The 21,442-nt window shown below is 39.9% G+C and overlaps 1 protein-coding gene across 1 annotated transcript in view; it reads right to left on the bottom strand.

Annotated features, from left to right (window-relative positions):
- The window catches only part of TBC1D14 (TBC1 domain family member 14), a 90,659-nt gene that overhangs the window by 8,134 nt on the left and 61,083 nt on the right, over positions 1–21,442 (bottom strand). Inside the window, exons 4-11 of the mRNA XM_065404894.1 lie at positions 18,687–18,769; positions 16,954–17,071; positions 13,809–13,915; positions 12,687–12,767; positions 11,050–11,144; positions 9,618–9,689; positions 6,396–6,524; positions 2,845–2,954 (exon numbers count right to left, since the gene is read on the bottom strand). Of these exons, the coding sequence (XP_065260966.1) occupies positions 2,845–2,954; positions 6,396–6,524; positions 9,618–9,689; positions 11,050–11,144; positions 12,687–12,767; positions 13,809–13,915; positions 16,954–17,071; positions 18,687–18,769 (795 nt within the window). The remainder of the gene's footprint in view (positions 1–2,844; positions 2,955–6,395; positions 6,525–9,617; positions 9,690–11,049; positions 11,145–12,686; positions 12,768–13,808; positions 13,916–16,953; positions 17,072–18,686; positions 18,770–21,442) is intronic.

The raw sequence follows: 21,442 nt of genomic DNA, 5'->3' as shown, positions 1-21,442 counted from the left end.
GCTTTATAGTGTGGATCCTGGATATTTTAAAGTCCACTTCCCTCCACATGACTTAACCCAGCAGTTGAGATCGACTAAGATACTTACTCCAGGAGGCCCTAAAGATCAATTCTGAAACTTACTGGAAGATAAACTCTTGTGCCTTGAATACTGTAACTTCTTCCGCTCTATCTACCCTGACACCCCTCCTACTCCCACTTTCATGCCTTCTTTCATGCCATCCCGGTGCATGAAACAGCATCCCAGCCCCAACTCAACATGTCCTCATTCTTCCATTGCTGCAATCCCTCTCAAAAGTTTGTCTCCCCCCTACACACACACACACACACACACAAAAACTACACCACAGCTTTTCCATTCCAATTTTACATTAAAGAAGTGGGCAAAATCAGAATACCCTACATTTGCACTCTCCTTTGGATCTCCTGGTATGTCTTGTGCTACGTATTGGTCTCAGACTGCAAGCACCTTGGGACAGGGATTGACTTTAAGATTTGTTCGATGAATACTGTATAAGCACAATGTTGGAGCATTAACAGATAAATAGCACTTGAAGATCATTAACATATCCAACCTAGATTTCAATACAGACTCTATATTATATTCATGTTATTTGTGTAGTTTTGTGTTCAAGGTTTTCAAAAGTGATTGATGGATCTGTAAAATGGGAATAATACTTCCCTACCACTTGTGGAACTCCTTACCTGAGGAGGTTGTGAAGGCTAGGACTATGACAGCGTTTAAAAGAGAACTGGATAAATTCATGGTGGTTAAGTCCATTAATGGCTATTAGCTAGGATGGGTAAGGAATAGTGTCCCTAGCCTCTGTTTGTCAGAGGATGAAGATGGATGGCAGGAGAGAGATCACTTCATCATTGCCTGTTAGATCCACTCCCTCTGGGGCACCTGGCATTGGCCACTGTTGGTAGACAGGATACTAGGCTAGATGGACCTTTGGTCTGACCCGGTACGGCCGTTCTTATGTACCACACATGGATGTGGTGAGAATACATACATGCAAGCCTGAAGTGTTATGAGATCTACTGATCAAAAGCGCTATATAAGAGGTATTTTTATTTTAGGTGCCTCAGTTTTGGGATATTTAAAATTAAACACCTCAAAGTGCTTGATTTTCAGAGGACAGGAACTCAACACTTTCTGAAAATCAGATCCTTTCTAGGAGTCTCCAGTTGACCACACCAAAATGGAGGCACCCAAATTCATTTCCCATTTTAGACAGTCTGAGCCACTAAACGCCAAGGCATTTTCCAACCAAGTAGAATATTAAAAAAACGTTAACTGTCACAACAAACCAACTGAAAGGAATGTATGGTTAAGGCTGAAATGTAAAACAGGTTTAACCATTGACAGAGATTTCTGGATGTAATCTGACCACATTTGAATGCTAATGTGGTTTTTCGGTCTCAAACAGTGAGTTTATCTAACCTAGTCACAGCACAAAAAACTGACAATACAAACCTATCTAGGTTACTTAGCAGTACTTATAATCTGAGGAAGTCTCCTGAATTGATGCATGTATGGATTTACTGCAGCTGGTGTGCCAAACCCCAAAACTCTGGGGCTGCACAGGTAGTTTAGGAAGGAGAAACCCCTTTACAATAAGGTGCCTCCACTTATATTAAAAGAGCTTATGTAGAGGATACATTAAATGTGAGAAGTTGTGATAGCACACACTGATTAACCACTTTTAACCTGCGCCAAATTTAACATTAAAATATTGTATTCTGATCCTGAGATTTCTATCAGGACGAATGGTTGAAATCTTGCTTGATCAGCCGTTAATGAAATTTCAGCTGTATCCAAACCTAAACTTGCAAACAGTCCCCTTGGAGTTCTGAAGCCAACATACTACCAAAACACCAGCAGCAGCCTCATATCCAACTACTCTCCTCACCCTGAAATTTGAAGGGGTTCAGATTTGTGGTTCCATTTCTAGTCAAAAGGCACTAACTCAGATTAAGGACTAACTGAAGGCAATTTCACATTTCAGAACACTTTCAATTGCCAGAAACCAACAGATACTCTTTTGTTCTCTCCTAACCTAACCAAAACATTATGTTCCTGTGTACACTTCATTATGTACACTTCAACTTTTAACTGGTCTGTACCAACTAGTGGCACAGTTGACTATAAACATGATTTGTGTCAACACACACCACAGTTAATACTGTGTTAATAACTCTGAAAACTAACCATAATTCATCCAACTAGATAGAGGCCTAAGACAACACATTTGTCTTCCCATAACCACTGATATACTGTTGTGTGGCCAAAAACTGTATAGCCATGCCTGTGCAACCTGTTTTTCTGGTTCTCCTTCCTTCCAGCTCTGTGCAGAAAATCCCATGCTGCGGCTCCCCATGTGCTGTTCTATATGCATGTCTCCCAGGCACTTTATCGCCTACTCATGCAGTATGGGATAGCTACCAGATTTTCCCAGAATGCAGATTCAAATGTGTGGTAGATAGGGAGGTGCAAATTCTGTTGACACACAGCTGATTTGTGAAGCAAGCTGATGCATGGACACAACTCAGCCATGAGTATGATAAAAAGGTTAGATGAACGTCACAAACTGCTTATAGAAATAAGTTTCTACTTATAGCCTGGATAGGAGTTTGTTTCAATTTTAACATAAAAACTACATTTTAACAGTAGACAGTTTTGAAACAAAGTTATTTGCTGAAAGAAAGTACTTAAATAGAAATGCTGACTGAACCCCTACAAATTTTGTAAGCTCTTTGTTATCTATTATATAAACATGTATATGACGCTAAAAACTAATATGTACACATTGATAATTATACAGTACTCGGACAGTCTTACCAATCAATAAGATAGATGTCAGGAGTCAAGTTATTTTTTTTGAAGTGAGCAAACAACTTTGGCAGATTTTCCTCAAAGAATACCTCAAATGCTGCAAAATAGGTCAACATCTGGGAAAAACAAAAGAAAAATCATTAGATATTAGTTAACTTTTTTTTTTTCTATTGAAGTTTTAAGGATCTTAATTTCAGGACTGCTTCTTGAAACAGGCACAAAACCCCAACAATATGAATTATACACTGTAAAGTACATAAGTCCTTTGTGTAAACATTTGTCTAAGTGCTGGCATGTGCATGTATGTTTGAGTTCCATTCCGTATATCCTCCTAAAGCTGTTCAATGGAAGAAATGATTCTTTTGGATCTAGGCCAGTTTCCTTTTGGAAAGGAAAACACCAGCAGGTGAAATAAGCAAATTTACTGGCTATTGCACTTAAATGTAATGGAAAAATTATGATGATGATGATAACTTAAGAGTGCTTTCTGTTAATACAGTAATAATATTAGACTGAATGAATTCCAGTCCAAAGAGTTTACAGCCAATAAAGTGAGGTTGGAAGCTAAGAAGTTTATTAACCCTTATTAGAGAGTTAATAATGACAGGTTATACTCTTACAGACAATTTTCACTCATAGTATTCCAAGTGATTTACGAAGGAGGGTAAACATCATATGCATTTTACAGGAGGGGAAACAGAGAAGGCTGAAGGTCACTCTGCAAATCAGTAACAAAGATGGAAACAGAAATCAGGTTTGACTCCCAGTCCAATGCCCTACTAGACCTTTAATAGAAGGACAGAAATTGATTGTGAAATTTATGATTCAACAGCCAAATATAATACAAAAAACACAATAGGATTTGTCACACAGGTGGAGAGGTAAACTATTAATGAGTTAAAAACAAAAGATTTGCTCTTTTCTTGCTCCTCCCCCATCATGCCTTCTCTCAATCCCACTGGCTCAGCAAGGTTCTCCCCCTCTCTCCCCATTAATAGATTTTTGGTTACAATATGTATTTACAATATTTCCTCCCTAAAATGGGAGGAAAAGACAGATTCTCCCAACACAAATACAACAGTTGTGGTGGAAACAAGAGGTCTGCTCGTATGACACAAGGGAAAGTGAAGTGGATGGAAGGAAGAATGGAAGCGAGTGCATTTTTTTTTTTTTTTTTTAAAGTCCCCTTTAACCATTTGACAGACCCATTTTTCTTCTTTTCCATGTACATTCTGGAGCTTTTCTGTTTCAGCTGACTGGAGTGTTAAGCAAACAGCTGGAAAACTGAGCCAAGGAGCACAAGAACTTAGAGCAACCAATCAAAGAGCGATTACATGGCACAGAAATAATTATACAATAATTCTGCAAAATCCCTGCATTCAATGTGTCATTGAGAAAAAGCTGTATGGTGAACATGAAAATCAGAACTAGAGTACAGGGAATTGTGTAACTGGAGGAAAAACTGTCCAATTATGCATTAGTAACAGTACAGAATTCCTGCAGCTGGCTGTGAACTCTATTTCTCTATAATGTAATTTTAAAAAAAATCTAAATATAGGTAGGTAATGCAACGTCCAGTCCTAGCTTCTAAACTAACTTAACATTTAGATGTTAATGCCAGTGCATACTAAAGCCTTTCACTTGCACAGCATTCCAGACACTATTTTATGTAACACTCTTACAATGGTCTGAAAAACGTGGTGCTGTATTGCTTTCATTAGACAGACAGCCTTACTAGAATTGAAATAATAGCTGAAGGGTATTTTATCTTGATCCTGACGGATTAATTGGTAGGTATTTTTACTCAAGATTGTATGTAACAGTGTATTCTACCATTTTCTTAAATATATGTCATGTTTCAAATATTGTGACCACCACAAGAGCAGGGATGTATAATTTTTATTTATAAGTGGAATAAAGTGAAGCCCTGAAATGAATATGTAACTATAGACTCATGAAGTAACATGAATTCAATAAAACAATTACTCAACAAGCTACAAAAAAATAATGAAATTACAAGAACTACTAGTAGTACTAATAGTGCTATGGCCATAAATCGAACATTTCCAGATAGTTTAGAAAATGTGAAGAATGCATGAATAGTACATATGTCAATTTCCCATTGTGGCAATCAAAATGTATTGAATTTACCTCTTGGATCAATAAATCTCATTTACCGTAAGAGAAGTTTAGTGTCAGATTATCATATCTGTTCCACAGATCATTGAACAGGCACAGTGGATCTGCACTGAATCTGGAAAGATGTCCCATCTCAAGCTCCCCTTACTAACCATCAGAAAACATCCTCAATCATCCTATCAAGTCTGTTACTTTTTCCTTATTACTACATAAGGGTAGCAAGATTTTCCCTAGGACTTTAATCTAGGATAGGCAATTGGGGAATACTGTAGTGTTATTTCCACAAGCTCTCACCACCACTTTCCTAAAAGTATTTGTTTACTTCACTTCCCATTTAGTCAATAGGGGCTAAAACTGATTTGTAGGGCAATAGTCCAGTGGGCTACCAAGGCACTAACTTTCCACTGGAAAAAAAAGTTGTTCTAGCAAGTATCGCTCTGCTGCCAGCCTCATGGGTAATGTATTTGTGTACATGAGCAACAGCAGTGCTCCCTCTCTATTGCTGGGTGCAGCAAACTGGAGTCAGAACAAGATTGATCTTGCTGCTGCCAATGTGAATTGAGTTGCAACATGCCACATTAAAGGCTTCTACTGCTGATGAGTTTCAGGAATTGCAACAGAGCAGTCACATGTATCAGTCTCCTACTATACAAGGGCTAGGGAGGAAATGCTGACAGTTACTCCCACAGTGATCACTCTGTTACTGCTCCTTTTTTTCCCCACTTGAACTTTTAAGAAACCAATATCTTATTTTTATGCATATACTTCTAGTTTTAAAAGGAAAAACAGGGAAGACGTACAGAACGTCATATTTCTTTGTCAAATAAAGCGATTTTCAAAAAACTCATGAGGCAACTTAAGCAGATCTGTTAGAGCTACAACAACTGGAATTAAATTTGGAAATTGTGGTATTTTCCCCATGTAGTATGTTATACATGCCAGCTGGGAATTTCAAAGGAGCCTAAGGAAGTAAGGATTTGGTTGCCTAATCCCCTTAGCTACATTTCAAATCCGAGCTGACACAGCAAAATATGAGAGAGAGAAATGGGGAACCTGATTCAAATTGTAAAGCATCAACAGTTTATTTTTAGCAACCTATTAGTTTGGGACAAAAAGTGCCTTCCAATCCATTTTTGTAAGGCTGTTAATCTGATTTGGGCTCCCATTTACAATGCATGCACTAAATTGGTGCACTTAGAATAATCATGCTCATAATCTCGGAGCATCACACAGTACTGGGCAGCTATTTCATTCAGTTTTCCCCTTTCAGTAAGTTTTATTTTTTAACTGTTGCTTTAAAAATAGAGGTTTGTTAGAACTTTGAAAAACAGACTATGAACCCTTGCTGAAGTTCTGTCTTGTACCTGAACAGATCTTCAGTATAAACATAAAGGGATTAGCGTTTCCTGTGTACTTACAAGGCCATGGTCCACTCGAAAAAATGCCATCTGACAGGGTTTATTCAGAAGGTTAGAAAAAGCAATGAAGGCATCTGCAGTATCCAAATTCAAGATCAACACTGCAGCTATGAATGACATGCCCTGAACCTAAAGAAAGAAGATACAGTTACTGGTGAGTAACCTATTTCTACAAGAATGTTGTCTCTTCACAGTCATACTTGTGTGATGCACCACTGAGTTTTCTGGTGGCACCTTAAAGACTAAGATTTATTTGGGCATAAGCTTTCGTGGGTAAAAACCTCACTTTTACCCACGAAAGCTTATGCCCAAATAAATCTGTTAGGCTTTAAGGTGCCACCAGACTCCTTGTTGTTTTTGTAGATATAGACTAACACGGCTACCCCCTGATACTTGACACCACTGAGTTTTGTAAACCTTCCAGAAGGATGTGCTTATTGGGGCCACACAAGCATCCTCTCTCAGGACATCAAATTTTCACAGCAGAGGTCCTAACAATTCCACAACCATCTCAGGTTTCAGAGTAGCAGCCATGTTAGTCTGTATCCGCAAAAACAACAGGAGTACTTGTGGCACCTTAGAGACTAACAAATTTGAGCATAAGTTTTCGTGGGCTACAGCCCACTTTATCAGATGCATAGAATGGAACATATAGTGAGGCGATATATATACATACAGAAAACATGAAAAGGTGGAAGTTGCCATACCAACTCACTGTCTGAAATGGGCCATCTTGATCACCACTAGAAAAGGTTTTTTTCTCCTGCTGATAATAGCTCATCTTAATTAATTAGCCTCTTAGAGTTGGTATGGCAACTTCCACCTTTCCATGTTCTCTGTATGTATATATCTTCTTACTATATGTTCCATTCTATGCATCTGATGAAGTGGGCTGTAGCCCACGAAAGCTTATGCTCAAATAAATTTGTTAGTCACTAAGGTGCCACAAGTACTCCTGTTCTTTTTACAACCATCTCAGGTTTTTTTTCAGTAAACCAAAGAGCCCTCAGGAAAAGGAAAGGATGACAGAAGTGTGAATATGCAGAAGCAAGGCTCTCAAAGAACCAGTTACTTCTCCTTCTGAGGTGGCCTGTGCATGGTCCCACTTGCAGGAAGCTGGGTTGTGGCGTTCACATTAAACAAGGACTGCTCTCCTGAAATATCAGAGTTAAACACTATGTTGAGAGACAGAAGTACTGAATAAAGGCATAAATAGAACTACAAATAGCAGCCCTATAAATCTCTGACGGAAATAGTAGAGGCATGCCATCGATACTACTTTAGATCTGGGAGAGTGAGCCTTAAGTGAGTCCTTAGTAAGACCTTCAGGTACTAAGACTCACCCCAGCTAATGTGCCTCAACCACTTAGTTGACTACTATTGCATGGACATTTGCTGCAGTTCTGATCGCAGCATCAGATATTTCTGAAACTATAAACTTTGGCTCCAATTGTTTGGCCTTTTATCAGATACACACACCTCTGTGGAAGATTTGAAGGAAAGAATCTCTTCTACCTGAAGATGGATGAAACACTAGAGAAAGAGAAGAATACCAAGACCACCGCCAGCGTTTGGGCTTCCTAAAACATGACCAGAGGACGAGGACCTACACTTCAGCCTCCTACCAGTGCCACAGTCATCATCTTAAGTCCACTGGTTTCTACCACCTTTAGTACCAGAAAGGGCAGCCTCTTCAACAAATGAAGTAGGAAAATGGGAAGCACTTCATATATCTGCTTTATCATTGACTATTCGTATGTTTTCCCTGTTTGCAAGACCTCAGACATGGCATGTTACCTGAGAGTCCAGAGCCAGTTTAACATCTATTTCCCTCCCTTCCTCTCTTCCCTTTGTGGATTCTTTCATTCATTTCTTTGCAGCATGGAGTGTAATTTCTATTCACTGCTAGTTGCTAGAGGTGATTTGGCTAACATATATAAAACCAATCCACTCTATGAGCTTGTCTACACACTGACTTTGTCCACACCAGCTGGGCTGTAAATTCTAATGCACACCAGCATGTTGTGCACTAACTAGCCTATGTGGATCCTGCTGGCACATGCTAAAAGTTCCCAAATGCGCATTCATGTAGTCCTGTTTCTGACAGTACTATGTTAATGTGCACTAGGGAACTTTTAGCGCGCCAGCAGGGTCCACCGCCTTTAGAATTTACACTCCAGTTGGCATGGACTAAGGCACCATGTATTTGAGCGTTATGCTGCCTACCAACCACCCATTTCCATCCCTTTTAGGGACCTCTGGTTTCTGATCTGTCCAACAGATTTCTTATCCTGATTTCTCTGACAATGAAGCCAAAAATGATCTGATGCTGGATCCAGGGACCAGGCCTCCTCCATGAGGAAATCTTGGACCCTCTGCTGCCAATCTAAGTAGGCCTGAGTTGTGATGCTGCAGATGTTTAGAACAGTGGGTGTACATACTGGCCTCCAGAAACAGAGGACCATGAACTACACCCTATCTATCTATCTATATATATATATATGATATCTGCCCTTCTCCAGTTCCTCAGGAACCAGATCAGCCAAAAGTCACAGAAACAATTATTGAAAAATGGAAAAAGAGGAAAAGGAAATTCTGGTTTGGGGTATTACCACCTCCTCCACTCACACCCTCCCAAAAATAACTGAACCAGAGCAATACTGAATGTATGTCCACACCTGGCCATGGAAAAAGAATTGAATGAAGCAGTTAGAGCCACACAGTCCTTTTATAACCTGCACTCTGACTGTTCAGTGGTGTGAGGGAGCTTACGCAGCCCCAATGGGCACTGCTTTACAGAATGTTCCAGAAGCTTTGCAGTGCCAGGGCACACATCCCAGAAGTGTGAACACAGAGGCCATCTTGAAGAAGAGAACATTTTAACAAGCTGTCACCTCAATAAGAGTGCAGTGAAACACAGTATGTGGTTCAGACGAGTGACTTAACCAGATGGCTTGTATTTCAATTTTCATTCAGCACATATGTGCGCCCTAGATTTTGTGGAAGTCTTATCTCTACTTCATTAAAAAACGTTCAAATCTAACAATGTAACAGCAAAACATAACAGTGCACATATCCCTTGATACAACATTTTGTATAAAATATACCACAAAATAACCAAGATGTACAGCAAAACCAAAAATCCTCACAAAATCATTTTAGAACAGTCTAGCAAGTGAACAGAAACACTCCCACATAATTGCAACATATAACTTCACTTACATAGCCAACATCAGGTCTGTAACACGTATAGGCGCCTAAAATACTGTGCAATGTGTCATGGTAAGGACCACCCTATAATGAAAAATAAAAAAATTAATCATACAACTTCTGTAAATATTCACAATCTGTGAGAAACTCCTAAGCTGTGTAGAGGATTTAGGGAATGTCTACACAGCAAAGAAAAATCCACAGCTGGCCCGTGCCAGCTGACTTGGGCTCAGGCTTTGGGGCTGCTTCATTCCTGTGTAGCCTTCTGGGCTCACAAGGTCCTAGTGCCTGGGCTCCAGCTGGAGCCCAGAAGTCTACACAACAATGAAACAGCCCTGCAGCCCAAGCCCCGTGAGCTTGAGTTGGCTGGCATGGGCCAGCCTTGGGTTTTTCTTTGCTGTGTAGACATATCCTTAGACACATATTCCATTAAATTTTAATAAAAGAGGTTTCCAAATTCCCAGTGGTTCTCAAACTGTGGGTTGGGACCTTAAAGTGGGTCGTGACCCCATTTTAATGGGGTCGCCAGGGCTGGCCTTAGACTGGCTGGGACCCAGGGCCAAAGCTGAAGTCTGAGCCCCACTGCTAGGGGCAGAAGCCTGAGCTCCACCACCCTGGGCTCAGGCTTCAGCTTCAGCCCTGGGTGGTGGGGCTCAGGTTACAGGCCTCCCTGCCCAGGGTGGTGGGGCTCGGGTTTTGTCCCCCCGCCCGGAGCAGTGGGGCTCAGACAGGCGCAGCTCAGGCTTCAGTCCTCCGTCTTGGGGTCATGTCGTAATTTTTGTTGTCAGAAGGGGGTCACGGGGCAATGAAGTTTGAGAACCCCTGCCCTAGACTGCTTTGAAAATTTTTTTAAACTCTTTCAACTTTTATATGGAATGCATCACTGTAATGTCACTAAGGAACATCTTCCCACGCCTATTTATTCCAAATGCATACAGTTCATCCAGCAGGTTAACGACCAAAGTGCAAAAGGACACAAGCATTAGAAATTCACTACAACTTTATGAATTGTTACATATTAGTATCAAGAAAGGTGAACACTAATCAAGTTGGTTTAGCTCTATCTATTAGACTAGCAGTAGGGTTGAGCCATGAAGAAAAGGATAGCAAGAACAGTCGCAACATATTAAGGAGGATTCCCATAAAAACTATGTTAATTTCAAGTCCTGAGAAGTCTTACAAGTTGCCATACATTACACTGAGCAGTCTTAGGCTCTGCTGAAATCCTTTATACTTGTCATTCAGGAACACCAGGCATTAAATTTTACCATAAACTACTCATACATTTAAATACCAACATGCAAGTTTGCACTAAAGAAGACTTCTTCTACAAACATTTAGAACATAAAATAAACCTATTTCAGTGTAAACTTTTCAAAAATTTGTTTTTACTACTTAAGTGTACATTGAAAAATATTGTGTGCTTAAAAATTAAATCGCTTACTTGCTGGAAAATACAGAGATTGGGAAATGTTCTAGAAATATCCAGTTTTATTAATTCCAGACTTGCTTCCCTGTCTGCTGCAGAAAATCCAGCATCTGCAGAAATCAAAATAAAATTCCAGTGTTTAACACCTTTTAATACACACACACATACATATATATATATACACTCTGGCTTGAAGCAGTCCCTTAGTGCAGGTTATTCCTGAATAAGTCTGAATGCAGTGATATCAGAGAGAAGACGTTAACGGTTGTGTAACAGTACTACTGCCAAGTCAGGGAGCATACACAAACCTGTGTACCATACCCTAGGATGCCGAGGGCCTGCAGAGCAAATAACCTCTCTGAAAAAGATTGTTTTTGCATAAGGGTAACTGAAATATAGGGGCTGACAACTTCTGCCCCACACCTCTAACTTCTTGCTAAAGGTTTTTTGGAAGGCACCTAAGTAAATTTTCTGCAAAAAACATGTGGAAAAAAAGTGATCCCATGTCACACACACCGAGTAAATTTGGTATTTTGTACATTTAATTTGCCATTGCGTTTACATTTACAGATGATGCAGAATTGTAATATTCCCCCAGCAACTTTTTAAATGAATTTTAAGCAAAGAAAACATGCACCTACAACATGAACTCGTCCCTCCCCCCCACCCCCAGTGTCCAAACATTACTATCTATTCATGTTTTGTCTGTCCTACTGAGTATCATCATCAACTCTACCTGCTTGGGTTTTTGCAGTGAAGGCAAGATACAAGTTGCTGCTACCCAACACTTACACTAACCACATGTTGATATAAACTCTGGACAATGAATAGTCAAAGAAGCTAAAAAACTATATTAGATACCATCCCTGTATTCTAAATAAGATATTTTAGTAGAACGGAGCGTGGAGACTCCCATAAGAAACATTTTCACTTTGTTGTGAAATGCCCTTGTATAATGCACTCATGGTTCTGCTCAACATGTCTCCTTAGAGAGGTGGTCATCCTAGCAGATTAAAGTATTTTATTTCAAGCACCCAGATTTCCCCCCCCCCTAATCTCTTCTCTCCACACCCAACCAACTGGAAAATCTCAACATGCTGAGTCTGTGACAACAGGCTTGAAGCTCTCTCATGGGAACTAATGTTACACTGAGCTATTAAGAAAGCAATTTGCTATTACTAAAGTTTCAAAGAATTTAGATCCCCGAACTAGAGAAAGAGAAAGCAACACATCTTAAGGTATTACAACACAAACAGCAAATCTAAAATATTTATATAAACCACTCATCCACAAATCTTTAAGCTATTGGTAAAGGAAGGTTTTGCGAAACAATTTTTTTTTTTTTTTTTTTTTAAATTATAGACAGCTGAATTTAAAGATACTTTAAAGAGGAAAATAATGAAGTCAACTACAGCATGCAAGAGATTAACACTTCATTTAAAAACATTTTTACCCTCCTGCAGAAGTGTTTTTAATACCCCTTTACCAACCACATATCCCACACCTACTATGCTGATATTTTTCCAGCTTTTTAAACTGTATTATTTTAGTTTAACATTTAGGAATGATTTTAAAACCACCACCTCTTCATTTGGTAATGAAAAGAAAGTTATCACACAATATGGAATAATATTTTGCCAAATAAAACATACCTTCACATTCTCCTTCAGAGCCTCCTGTGCTAAGTGATCGCCACCTCTCTTTGGCACGAGCCAAGCAAATATCATAGAGTTCTGAAAAACAAGTACTTTTTAAAATCCATCTTCAATTACAGATTACATGTCAGCATGCTAACAACCCCTAACCCCCCCCAGTAATAAGAAATAAAGTAAGTATCTGTAAAATAAAAAACTAATTGAATTTTAGGTAAGTTAGGGTGCTGGAAGCTTTGTTTCATCGGGGTATAATTTTGATGCAGTGAGCAGATGTAATCCTCTGGGTGGAACTGATTATATAAATATTTCTTCGCATGTGTTTGGGTAACATACTTCTGCCACTCAAAATTCCACCCAGAACTATGACAATTAGCTCACAAACTCTTCCAATTCCATCCTATAGCAATTTCTGAGGTACACTAAACAGCCACAGAAAAGGCATATGCAGTAGAAGGAAACCACAAGAGTATAGGCAAATCCGCAACATTTCCCCTTTTGTCACCATTTTGGAATGGTTAAAAAAAAAAAAAAAGACTGAAAAAATAACATAGTACAAAATCAAGGAAACAGACTAATGTATTACTGATATCATCACTAATGAACATGCGGGAAAGAGGACTAATTCCACACCAGGTTTTGTTTCCAAGTTAGTCTCTCCTTCACTCACAAACCAAGTGTCTCACTTCAGAATAAAACCAGTATGTGCACACCCACAGGCACTACATAATTAACAGTAATTATATGAAATACCTTATTTTCTGTTGACTCTGAAATGGGGTTGTTAACTCTGAACATCTTTATTTATCAAAGCAATGTGCAGCAATAATATTCCAGGACTATGACTCAAACTGAGCAGTGGAATAAAAAAAAAATCCCTACAACACCCCCAAAATTAAACACCCCATGCGGAATAAGAAAGACTGTATGCACTGTGGAGCAAAACACATGGTATCCTTAAATGAAAGCAAAGTACAACTGACCATGACTTCATCGTTCCCCCAAGTTCCGACACATTCTAACTAAATGGAAGTCTCTCTGCTAAAGCGTGATTTATTTGATTGATTGATTTATTTATTGATCAGTGTCTCAAAATGCAGACAGAATACATGTCAGTCTCACCATGGGTGATATTTAACTCATTGCCGATTGCCAAGCTCCAGACTTTGCCTCTCACGCTTGGAGGAATACCTTGCCACCACAATTCTCGAACTTTACGGGAGCAGCACCTGTTTAAAATAAAATGTGTTATACTGAACTATAGGTAGGAGAAGGTGTTGTAACTGCATTGGAGGATTCAGGCCCAGGTGTATGTCAGCCTGCCATGGGCCCCCTGAGAAATCAAACAGGGATTGTGCAGCATTCATTCATGCTTTTGTACTATCTAAACTTTGAACTTTGTTTTAACATTACCTTCTTCCTCAGACTGAAGGCTTTTGACTGGAACCCTGCAACCAAGACTGCTAGAAATCTGCCACTCTGTATGGGCCAATGTGAGAGAGACAGAGACAAAGTGCACAAGCGGGGAGGGTGGAGGGAGGATTAGGAGAAGTCATCGTCCCTGATTTTCCATTGCATGAACTGGACAAACCCAGGTCTGCAGTATAAAATATTTTTCCATTCCAGTGATAAAAGATTATCTTCTCCCCCATTCAAAACCCTGCCCATGAGATGAAAATTTCCCAACTGTTAAGCTGCGTGGACTCTCCAGGGGCAAAAAGCACTGTACATGGCTGCAACACGTGAAGTAGCAAATTTGGAAATGGAGATAGCAAGAGTCAAAAACATTTAAATGAAACAGTTCTAAACCATATTAAATTGATGGCCAATAATCCTAAGGCTGCTGTAAGGAAGATTGGGGAAGCATTCGACCACCAGGGGCAAGTGTGTTTAAGGGGGAGGCAAAACCATGGAAACATATCCACTTAAAAGCAGACTGCTGTATTAACCACTGAACCAAGTGGATTTATTTTGATCACAATATTCCTTTTTTCACATTTCGAAGGATCAGTAAATTGACAAGAAAGGCACTAACCAAAAGTCTATGTTATGCTTTGGTAAAAACTAGAAATGGTAAGCTTTCAAAGCCCTTGTTTGTGGGATTGACTGCTTTCTTTTACAAATGTCAGTCGAAAACAAGAGTTTTAGAGACAAGTAAAATTAGGACTCTTTCAACTATTAAAACAGAGATTTAAATTTTTAACTGGTTTTTAATTTCTTCTTTCAGTTCTCTAGAAATTCCTTCATCATCAAGTACCTGACACATTTCAATACACAGCTGCCCAGGATGTTTTTAATCTTTTATTTGCTAACTTATGGTACGATCATGCATAGTTTACTTGTGGGGGAATTCTGTATCATTGTGCACATTCAGAATTCATGTCCCCCGCAGATTTTTTTTTCCTCTGCAGAAAATACATTCTGCTGGAGAGGTGCTGCAGTTACGCCTTTTGCCCACCAAGGGCTACTATGACACCAGAACAGAGAGCAGCTGGCTCACTGGCAGTAGCAGCCAGCAGCGTTTCTCACAGTGCCCTGCCCACTGGTCCAGGTTAGAAGGCATGGGATGCGGAGGGCGAAGGAGGGGGACGGGGAATGAGAGAGAAAGAGAATGGGGCACATGGGCTTGCTGGGGGTGGTCACAGACGGCGATTCAGAAATACTAATGGAGGGGACAGACTGGGCAAGGGATGAATGGGCATGGGGTGCAGGGACACATGGGACAGAGAAAGATGTGCCTGACTGATTGGGAGAGGCTAGGGGTCAACCAGGGTCTGCATGGGGAAGGCTCCCCAACTCCCTAACAATCCCTCCCTTCCCCTTCCCCTCTATCCTGTTCCATACTTCTCCCATCCAAACCCAGCAAGCCTCCAGGTTCACTCCCAGGCTCCTTCCCAGCAACTACTTCCCTCTCCCTCAGCTCCTCCAATACCCTGGAGTCCCCCAAGCCTTTGCACTGCTTCTGAGGATGCAGGAAATATGTTTCTGCATTGTATTTTAAATGAATTCTTATTCAAAATTCTGTATTAATATGCCTAATAAGGAATCTATTTGTCAAAAAACATGTCCTGAATCTTTTTTGTCCTCTGTATTGTTACAGATATACTTGCTGGCAGATACTTTGAAATAAATTACCAAAATAATGGAAACTGTCAAAATAACACAATATAATCATGCCAAATAAAATATGCAGAATTTTGTAGAATTTTAAAACATTGTGTACAGAATTTTTAATTTTTTTGCCACACAATTCCCCCAGGAGTAAAAGTTCCATTCAGTCAAAGTCAAATAAGGAGAAATGAAACAAATAAAACCCTTAAAAAACGTGAACAGCTGAATGTAGCTGTTATGGTAGGCAAGACATTGATGTTTTTAGGCATGCTAACTGCCTGCACTGTGTCTTTTAAAAAGTGTTAGTTCTGAAAAGAGGGGTTTGGGGGTTTTATTTTAATTTTTTTACTATTGTTTTCCGTATTTCCCCCCCCCGCCGCCACTTGGTTTGGCATACATGGTGTATCCCACTGTAAATTAAGAGGCTTAGTAACATCATACCTGTGCTTATCTACAGACACATCTGGGAGTACACCATCAAAAGCCCAAGCAGTCATGGAGAACCAAGTCCTGACAAATGGATGGCTATAAGTGTTATGTTTTCTAGTAGCTTTCTAACAGAGGTCCCAGTCACCAACCACTCCCTGACCTTAGATTATTTTTGAACATCACTGCTGTATACGACATGCTGAAAAGGTTAGAAGAAATGGACAGGAATTAAAATTCCCACACCAAAAACTAAAGCAAGATTCAGAAACTCACTACTTTTAATTAACAGCAGTAAGAGAGAAGTGGTCATTGTGATGAAGCATGTCTCTGAAACATGGGTTTTATTCTATATGCAAGGGAGACCATAAATTAATATGCTCAAGCTAGTATAAATTATACGGCTATCTACAACTGTAGTCAGGAAACGGATGGCTACATGGCTCTATGTAATAGTACGTTATACACAGTTATGTTCAGTCTAATTGTCTAATTTCTTAAACTCTATTAAAGGTAATAAGGAAACGGAATTAACAAAATCCCCATCATCTTTGGCAGCACCACCTGAATACCTTCCTTAAACAGACCAATTCCCTTTGCAAGTCACCTTTGACTGCTACACACACTAGCTTCTAGCACTGTTGAAATAAAGTGATCTTGACTAATCCCTTAACTTCTCAGGATATAGGAAGTTATCGTTAAGCACAATATAAAACATACTGTGTCTTACATTGTTTCCCAGTTGGGTAAGATTTCATTGTTCCAAATTAAAACTGCATTGCCAATGCTTTCTTCCAGTCTACATCGTTCTTCCAGTTGTTTCTTTTTCCTCTGGGCTTCTTTAAGCTCTGAAAAAAAGAAAATGACAAAGTCAATACAGGTAATACAAAAGGTAATATTTAAAAAAGCTAAGAGCCATTAATGCTTCATGGCCATAAAAATTCAACCTGTATATGCCTGAAATCACATTCACCTGCTCAAGCAATTCCAAAGAACATCCTAGACACACTACAATTTTCAGAAGTAATATAGTTATCAGGGCTGCAGAGAAGAAATGGAGTTGGAATGGCTGTAGAGAGAAATGAAGGTGAGCCTCAATCTTTAGCTGGAGATGAACATTTCTTTGGCCCTATACACAGTGTAGGAGTGCTTGTCCAATAAGCATAGCCTGGATGGCATACTTGTGCTCAAGGGGCAAAAACTGCCTACAGTACAAGCAGAGAGAGGAGAGAGGCAGCACTCCCTGGGATTGGTGCCTGAGAAATGGATACAGTGATATGGTGCTGCACGAACAAAGGGAAGATTACGTTTACTGCTAGGCAAAAGACACTCAAAACCCCTACAGTAAATACTTTCAGTAGAGGATTAAGAGCAGGCACCAAGCAGATACTTGGTTCACATCACTACATGTGGCCCTAGGCATGCTGTCCAGCAGGCTGGACATTATCTCCAAGGTCTTGGACATGAACAAATACTCAGAAGACCCAGTCGCAGGCTGTCCATTGTTACCATACTCTGTTTTCTTCCCTGCATTGGGAAATGGTGGTGGGCAGTCAGACCTGGAGTCTGCATGGCAGAGCGAATCCACTATTCACAGTGCCAGCTCCACCTCGAGTTCACAGCACAGCAGGGGAGAGGCTGAGGTATTTCCACTACCAAACAACTGCAGATAAGGAAAACCACTAGCAGAGCCTGGGGCACATATACCCATGTCAGTGAAGAGGACAGAGATTACAATACAAAATCAAAAAAGTGCAGTGTTTTTGTAAAGATTCCCCTCAGAGTATTTAAGCTATGGGATGTTTTTTCTGACATGTACTGACAAAGAACCCTGCACTCATCCAATAAGATCCCATTTAAAATATCCCACCTGAGGGATGCATTTCAATATAGTTCAGTATTAGAAAGCAATTAAATACAATGGCCAATGATTTTTCAGTGGGTTTGTGGAATCATGGAATTAGTAACTGTCACACAACTTTAGCTCTTCTCTGGAGAATTTTAGCTTCTTTTTTGATAGACCATTTGGGGAAAAGTGTCTGGATTCCTCTAGACTGAGGGGCTGCAAAAGCACCACAACTGGCTGGTGGATAATTCCCCCAGCTCAGCAGAGGCTGTATACTTCTCCCCTTGCAGCCACTGGCCTAATGGTAATCTCCACAGCCATTTGGAGATGCTGTACTGAGGAACAGGCCACAGGCAGCCCAGTTAAGGCCACTGTAAATTAGAGCAGCCTATAAGCTACTTTAATTTATGTCATGCTCCATCAGCCCACAAACTGACCTAGAACCTGAGTAGCGAAAGGATCATTTAAAACTACCTTTGCCCGTTTTCCTGGATTGTATTTTCTATAAGGGGCAGCACTGAATCGGTTTGTCATATTAAAAGGGCAGATATTGAGGCAAGTATATTTTTAGATTTAACATCCCTTTACATTTCCTGATGTAAGAGTAAATCCATCACCTCTTTTTTTTGCTTGCACCACCATTTCTTCGTACTGTTGTCTATGTTTCTGTGCTTCTTCTGCTGGTTTTGCAGGGAGGTTCCTTGATTTAAAAAAAATGTAATATTTTAGTTTGGCATGCATAACTTTAAAATCTCTGGGCAAAGTAAGGCGGAAGCATAATACTGCGACTTGTCAGTTTTTTGGGGAGATTTTTCCACAAATGACAACAAAAGATAAGGAAAGAACACTGACAGCATACAATCATTCTACACAGAAAAAATGCTGAGTAATTTCCTTTTGTTTTGTAATTTGAGCACTTTTTTCAATGAACACACTGAATAATTTTCATAAGCCAATAGAATATACTAATGCTTATCCAGTTTATGTGTTTAAGGCTGCTATACTGAATCAGAGTATTTTCTACAGCTACTTGTCAAGGATGCAAAATTTTCATTCTATCCACCTTCTTTCTTCCTGTCACAGATCCTCAGTACACAGACTCCACCCACACCCCCTCCTTTACCTGTGCAGTCACATCTCCCAATTCTAACTAACTCTCTCCCTCTGCTCTCAGAGACCTTCCTCCCTATTTCAAAACTCTGTCCCTAACTCCTTTCCTCACTCCTCCAGTTGCAAGGGTCCCCTGTTCCCCACCACTACTAGCTAATCACTGAACCCTAGGCCAACAATTTGGTGTTAGTTCAATTACTAAAAGCCTGGATTATATTCTCACTGCACAAAAGCACATTGTCATACAAAGATCTTTATTAACTTAGAGTTAATGCTGCTGAAGTAATTAACATAACCATTATACAAAATATACTACAGCATTATCCAAGTATTAAGACAGGAAGTGACTAATAAGTTTGTATGTATTCTATTATCCTTTACAGTTTATACATTTAGTTAATACGGACATGTGACAATATTACCTCATTCATCTGGTCTCTAATTCACCTTACACAGTCCTTTAACAACTCTTGCTCAGAAGACAGCTATCTACTCTCAACATACACATCAACATAGGTATGTTTGAACATCTAAGTAATTAATTCCATAATTATTATATTTGTGATGTATATAAACTAAAAGCATTCATAATATGTGTCTTGTGGCTAAGAGTCAAGGTTGTTATAGGAATGGGTAAGATGAGTTTTCGTGCAACCATGTATCTTTAACCATGTATATGAAACTACAAAGGTAATAGGTTATTCTACATAAGTCACTTCCTGTCTTCTTAATGCCTTGCTTTCTTACAGGTGATGCTGTAGCTCTTTAAGTTGCATAATGGTTGAAAGGGAAAACAGGGAAGAGAGAGAAAGTACACAGGGTTCACTGAATTGCCAAATAATCCCATTTAAATTTCTTTGGGGGGGGAGAATCTTCTCACTTAACCTATGCCTCAGGTATTAGCCATACAACATGTGCCATGATTAAGGTTTGTGCCTTCTGAGGGTGTTAAAAGTAGAGGGATCCAAAGAAAACATTAACAGCAAGTTTACATTTAAGAGGTTTTTCTTCTTCAACTTCCCCACTCCCTGAAGTAGGCCTTGGAAGGGGAATACAGATGACCCCCAGGCTGTGCTCTTTGAGGAAGAGGAAGCAAGGAAGTATGCAGTACTGTCAGGGGAGACAACGGCAACACAACAGAATGCCTAGGCCACTGCCAGTACTGAAATATCAATTATTTTGCTTATTGCCAAAAACACCAGTAAGGCCTTTGTAGGAACTTAGCTTAACTAAGGCAAAGTTAAGGAGGGAGGGGGCAGCAATCACAAGGAGTGAGCCTAACTCTGCGCCCTTCCTGATACGCTGGGGTAAGCATCTGTGAAAACCAGAAAGTCTCTCTATATTTGACTTCTGGTTTGTGTGTGTCTGGACTCATGAGACTGCAGACTCTGCAAAACCACATCTGTATAACTAATGGCTTAAAAATGCTTGCTTGATTGTTTTTCTTTGATTGACATGTTGATGTGATTGTAGCAGTTACTAACAAAGGGAGTAGACAGGTCTGAGGAATTTGGATTTGACTATCTGAATGTGTCTTGGAATCCCCAGTGACAGGCAGATAGCTGACTACTTGAACCTTGTCATTTGACCAGTCAAGACCCCTCCAAACCATGGGTAACTATTGTTTGGGGGTGCTCTATAACGTATTGTTTTTGTATGTGCTTGAGACTAAATAAAGCAGCAGCTTTGAGTGAAGGCATTCCTGTGAGAGTGCAGGAGACTAATAAAATAAAGGCTTTAAGTGAAAGCACTTGACTTTGTGCGATTTATGCCAACCATCTAGCAGACGGAAGTGCTGGGTCTCCATTGATTTATTTCCTAACACTGCCTTGCAGAGAGTAAAATTACCAAGTGTTCTGGGTTTAGGGAACCCCAGGTAACAGTACCATAATGAGGAGGATCACTGAACCAAAGGAGATGTCCACAGACAAAGCTTGGACCAGAGCATAATTCCTGGTGAAGGTGCATATGGATCCCCAAGTAGCTGCTCTGTATATTTCTGAAAGGGTGATTACCTGTATGGAGGCTACTGAAGCCACTGGGGTGCTCATAGAATGGGCCCTGATGGTTTGAGGAGAAGGGGCTTTCATATGATCATAGCAAAGGATGATGCAGGAGAAAATCCTTTTAGAGAGTTTTTGGGGAGAAAAATACTTTCCCCTTCATTCTTTCAGCAATAGCCACAAACACCCTTGGGGACTTTTGAACGGGTGCTGTTCTGTGCAGGTAGAAGGCTGGAGCCCTATGCATGTCCAAGGAATGG

Source organism: Emys orbicularis, chromosome 5 (genome assembly GCF_028017835.1).
Source record: "Emys orbicularis isolate rEmyOrb1 chromosome 5, rEmyOrb1.hap1, whole genome shotgun sequence".
Classification (NCBI taxonomy): Eukaryota; Metazoa; Chordata; order Testudines; family Emydidae; genus Emys; species Emys orbicularis.
Note: the sequence above shows the minus strand (reverse complement) of the source record. Positions and strands in the feature narration are given on the sequence as shown.